Source organism: Vigna radiata, unplaced genomic scaffold (assembly GCF_000741045.1).
Source record: "Vigna radiata var. radiata cultivar VC1973A unplaced genomic scaffold, Vradiata_ver6 scaffold_91, whole genome shotgun sequence".
In the NCBI taxonomy this organism is placed as follows: Eukaryota; Viridiplantae; Streptophyta; class Magnoliopsida; order Fabales; family Fabaceae; genus Vigna; species Vigna radiata.
The window spans coordinates 625,867-630,582 of NW_014543115.1; the positions used below are offsets into that span (position 1 = coordinate 625,867).

Here is a 4,716-nt window from a genome sequence, read left to right on the forward strand (position 1 = left end):
CTTATGGAAGATCAAGAATTCTCTCTGAACCATTTAGATATAAATCCTCTAAAGAAAGAAAAGAGAGGGAGAGAGAGAAACACCTAAAGGAAATAAGAGTTACTCTCGAGTTTCATGGATGTATAAGCTTACATTTGTAAGAAAAGAGAAGAGAGAAAATATTAAGTGAGTCTATTAGATTGATTTGTATTGAACACATCCTCTTTTTGAGAGTTATCGTTTAACGACTTGTAACCAATCTTTTGATTTTAAATTATGAAGAGAATTAAAACACTTTACGTTTAACTTTGAGGAGTTAAACAGTAGTTAGACAGATGTGTCTAGTGGAACCAGGAGTGGGTGAAACTTTTATCTTTATCTTGGTGGAGTGAAACGGTAGCTAGACAGGTATGTTTAGTGGAAATCAAGAGTGGGTTAAACTCAACTAGACAGTGTATTTGGAGGATACCAGGAGTGTTTAAGGATACTGAAGTGGTGAAGAATACTATACAACTAGGAGTGTGAAACTCAGTCAAGGTCACAGTAAAGTGGTTATAGGGTTGACAGCGATAACCAGGAGTGGGTTAAATTCAACTACACAGTGTATCTGAAGGATACCGAGAGTGTCTAGGGATACCAAGAGTTGTGAAGAATATTGCACGACCAAAAGTGGGTAAAACTCAGTCAAGGTCACAATAACGGGGGTTACTGGGTTGGCAACGACAACCAAGAGTGGGTTAAAGTAAACTAAACAGTGTATCTAGAGGATATTGAGAGCGTCTAGGGATACCGAGAGTGGTGAAAAATACTGCATAACTATGAGTGAGTGAAACTCAATCAAGGTCATAGTAACGGGGTTACTGGGTTGACAATGACAACCAAGAGTTGGTCAAACTCAATTGGACAATGTATTTAGAGGACAAAAAAATGTCTAGGGATACTAGGAGTGGTGAATAATACTGCGCAACCAAGAATGGGCGATCCTCGGTACTAGTCAAAATGATGAGGGTTATTGAGCTTGACTAGTGTAACTAAGAATGATAAGAATACTCACATGTACTTCATTGAAAATCTAGTGAAACCCTTTATGTTATCTTAGAGGAGAACTGGACGTACACTACAAGAAAAATGGTGATTATATACGAATTTTTATATACGGATAAAAATCCGTATATAATGGCAATGCTACATACGGATTTTTTGTACGGATGTTGACTATGGCATTACATACGGATTTTCTGTATGTAATTGGGAAAGTTTTATATACGGATTATCCCTCTGTAATATCCGTATGTAATTAATAAAAAATAAAAAATAAGTAATATACAATCTGCTTTTGGAAACATTGTCGCACTTTTCTCCCTCGAGCCACTTTGTCCCCCTTCTCGAGCCCTTTTTCCCCTTCTCTCAAGCCCTATTTTCTCATTGCAACCATCTGTCACCGTCATTCTCCCTCTCTGATTCACACTCGTTGTCGTCAACCCGTCATTCTCCCTCGGCGAACCTTCTTCTCCCTCAGCGAACCTTCTCCCTCGGCGAACTTTGTTCTTCATCTTCTAGCCATTCTGTGTTAGTGGAACTCTAATTGTGTTCAGCCGAAGGAGAACTCTAATTGTGTTAGGGGAACCCTCACAATCGCAGCGTGGTTGTTTTGGCGATCTGTTAGTGTTCGTTGTTGTGAAGTTCTTCAATTGGTAAGTAATGTTTGTTAATTTGTAAATACGTTAATTTTTCAAATCGAAAAACCCTAATCATGTAATTTTTTTTTGCTGGGCACGAAATGATGTGTGGTTTGGATTATGAAACCCTTTGGTGCATTGTGTAGTGAAGATACAGAGGGCTTTGAAAGGTATGTTTCGTTTTATGTGTTTTCTGTTTCAATATATGGAAGTTTCGCACTTTGCCTTTTTTTTACTCCTCACTTTGTAGTATACTCGAAGCCTTTTCAGATTTTTATTGTTGTCTCGTGCAAAATTCTCCAAAATCCTAATTCAACGCTAATTTTATTATAGTTTGTCATAAATAATAATTCTATTACCTTTGCTATCACTCGACTAAGGAACGTGATTGGATGTTTCACCACAATGATGCCATCTGGTCTAAACTTTATGTAATAACCTTATTTTCAGCTGAGGCAATTGACACATATGTAATGTACACATGTTGTTCGGAATTAAAGTTGAATGAGGTGGGAAACGAACAAGATATACTTGGCCATTAAGTATAGTCATATCAAGATAGAGACAGATAATGCAGTCACATTCTCATCACTTAGATTTTAGCCATCTAGCTAAAGAAGAATAACTTAATAACTCTTTGGAATTTGAGTAGTTTGTGTGAAGTTCATGGTTTTACTGTGAAGTTGAAACAACAGTGGATCATATATAAGAATAAGGATGTTGAAGATCCTATGATGCTTTTCCAGTTTGGAAGTACCTTTCAAAGGTTGTTCGTGTGGGTTGTGCTAATGAGTGTCCTTGCCTGCGGCTTTCTTTAACTTTATTATTAGTTTGGTTATCTCAAATAGGATCTGAGCAAGTAGACCTAATTGTCCCAAATAAATAAANGAATAAAAAGAATAGATTTTTAGCAATTTGATTCGATGGGCATGAATGTCAAACGCAACCTTCTGTGTTATTCCGGTATAATTTTTAAACTTTCGATAAGTCATAACATTTTTCCTTCGATTTAATGCATTAGTAAGACTTTATTAAAGCTCATCTTATAATAACATAATACTTGGAACAATTTTATGAATGTCTTATGAACATGTTATTTCAATTTGTTCTCCAGAATAGTTTATTGAAATAGTTTACAATTTATGTATGTAAACAGTTTAAACTAATATACTGTTGTTTTTATAGAAAAGTAGTTTATATCAGTTTGTGCATACCAGAGCTTATCAGTCAGAGTCAGGGGAAACAANTTAAAAGTTTAAGATACCTGATGATAGACCCTTGGAGCCGTTACAGAAGAAAAAGGATCCAATCCTTTACTGAAGTGATTCAAAAGAACCTCTGAAGTTCCACCAATAATGTAAGCACCTCCACTTGCACCTACTACAGCTTTTAGCTTCCCATTCTGTATGGACATGGTAAGAAATCATTGCAAGAGAACAATGCGTACCTTAACTAGTAATAATGAAAGATTTCAAAACCATTGATGAGGCTGAAATTGGGCAGTAGTGGATGACATAGATGATAACAATGTAGACAAGGATAACCAAAATTAAGAGAGTCAGATCTTGTTAAAGGATTGGATACCTTGAGGGCAATAGTTGGTGACATGGATGATAGTGGCCGCTTTCCTGGCATGATGAAATTAGCAGGAGCTAGTGGTGGGGTATCCTCGGAAACATTTCTAGGCATGGAAAAATCATCCATCTCATTGTTCAGTACTATTCCAGTCCTTGGTGAAAGGATCTTTGAACCAAAATATGAATTTACAGTAGTAGTCATGGAAATGGCATTTCTCTCAAGATCTATTACACATAAATGACTTGTACCATGATCATGAATTTGATTCCACCTGAAAAGACAGTTAAGCAAAACTGAGAAATCCATATGACACAAATAATTTTAGTTAGAATATTAATTTTGACCTTGTTTATTTGGATCTATGTATATATTCAATCTAGTGACCACACATAATTTCATAACACAGAATGTCATGTCAAGTTGTCTCATCTACTTTGAGGAGGATCAAAAGTACCTCAAATTAGCCCTCTTAGAGTGGTCCATTTATTTAAAGGATCATATATTTTGTTCCTACCCCAAGGCATGGTAATCATTTCATTTAAAAACATATTATATATATATATATATATATATATATATATATATATATATATATATAATATTTCACAAAACACAGGCAGATATAATTTTTGTGCATTATGACATTCATGCATTGCCTTTTGATCTTATTCTGATTGGTTGCATATCTAAACGTGATTAATAAAGATACATGGTTAATCAAATGAAACTTCACACTGCTAGGTTTGATAAAATTGAAAAATCCATTGNGNAAATTCAACAAAAATTAGATAATCAAAACTTGGATAATGAATTTTATGACGAAGAAATCTTTGGAAGTGAAAGTGAAGAGGATATGGAAGAAGAAGGATGTATAAACGTTTTAGATTAGAATAGACTTTCAATGTGTACATTTTCTTTTATTTTGGAAATCTTTAATATTCAAGCCATAAGGCTAATATATGTGCTCTAGTTAATTAGGATCGTGCTTCGAGTAACAATACCTTATTCTAAACAATACTTTATAGTTGGTATTTTGAGTATGATGTTGGTTGATTATATATCTAGTGAGTGGCACTTTAAATGTTTGAAAATTGTTGTGGTTAATACTGATTGATCCTTATATTCAAATCTGAATGTATGATTGAATTGATCTATGATAGCATTGTGTTTACATTAGAATTATTAGAAATCTGCATATGTTAGAAGAGAATGTTGGTCCTTTTTAAAATTAAGTATTGTTATAGTGTATTTCCATTTTAGAAGGGAATCTTGGTACTTTTTAAAATTAAATTATTAAATGACATTACTTTTAGGAGGAGCTGTCTGCAAAGTTGTTGGAATTTTTGGAGTCTCCACACGCTACAACTGACATTCTACTTGCTGATATAGAGCAGGTTTGTTCTTTATACATTGTTTTAGCCAATTAACCCTTATGCAAATTATGTTTTGCATTGTTGTACTATTGATTTCAGAAGCTGAA

At 34.3% G+C, this 4,716-nt stretch overlaps 1 protein-coding gene and 1 long non-coding RNA gene across 2 annotated transcripts; one reads left to right on the forward strand and one right to left on the reverse strand.

Moving 5' to 3' along the window:
* Positions 1–1,242: 1,242 nt before the first annotated feature.
* On the forward strand, positions 1,243–4,667 carry LOC111241030. The gene is made up of 3 exons (XR_002666725.1): positions 1,243–1,673; positions 1,805–1,828; positions 4,550–4,667. It is a non-coding gene; the product is annotated as an uncharacterized LOC111241030 (long non-coding RNA).
* Positions 2,849–3,640, reverse strand: LOC106753059 (putative inactive glutathione hydrolase 4). Its single transcript, XM_022777385.1, has 2 exons — positions 3,243–3,640; positions 2,849–3,060 (listed from the first exon to the last, which is right to left on the reverse strand). Exons 1-2 carry the CDS (start codon positions 3,540–3,542, stop codon positions 2,914–2,916), a joined length of 447 nt encoding a protein of 148 aa, XP_022633106.1. The 5' UTR covers positions 3,543–3,640; the 3' UTR covers positions 2,849–2,913.
* Positions 4,668–4,716: the final 49 nt, after the last annotated feature.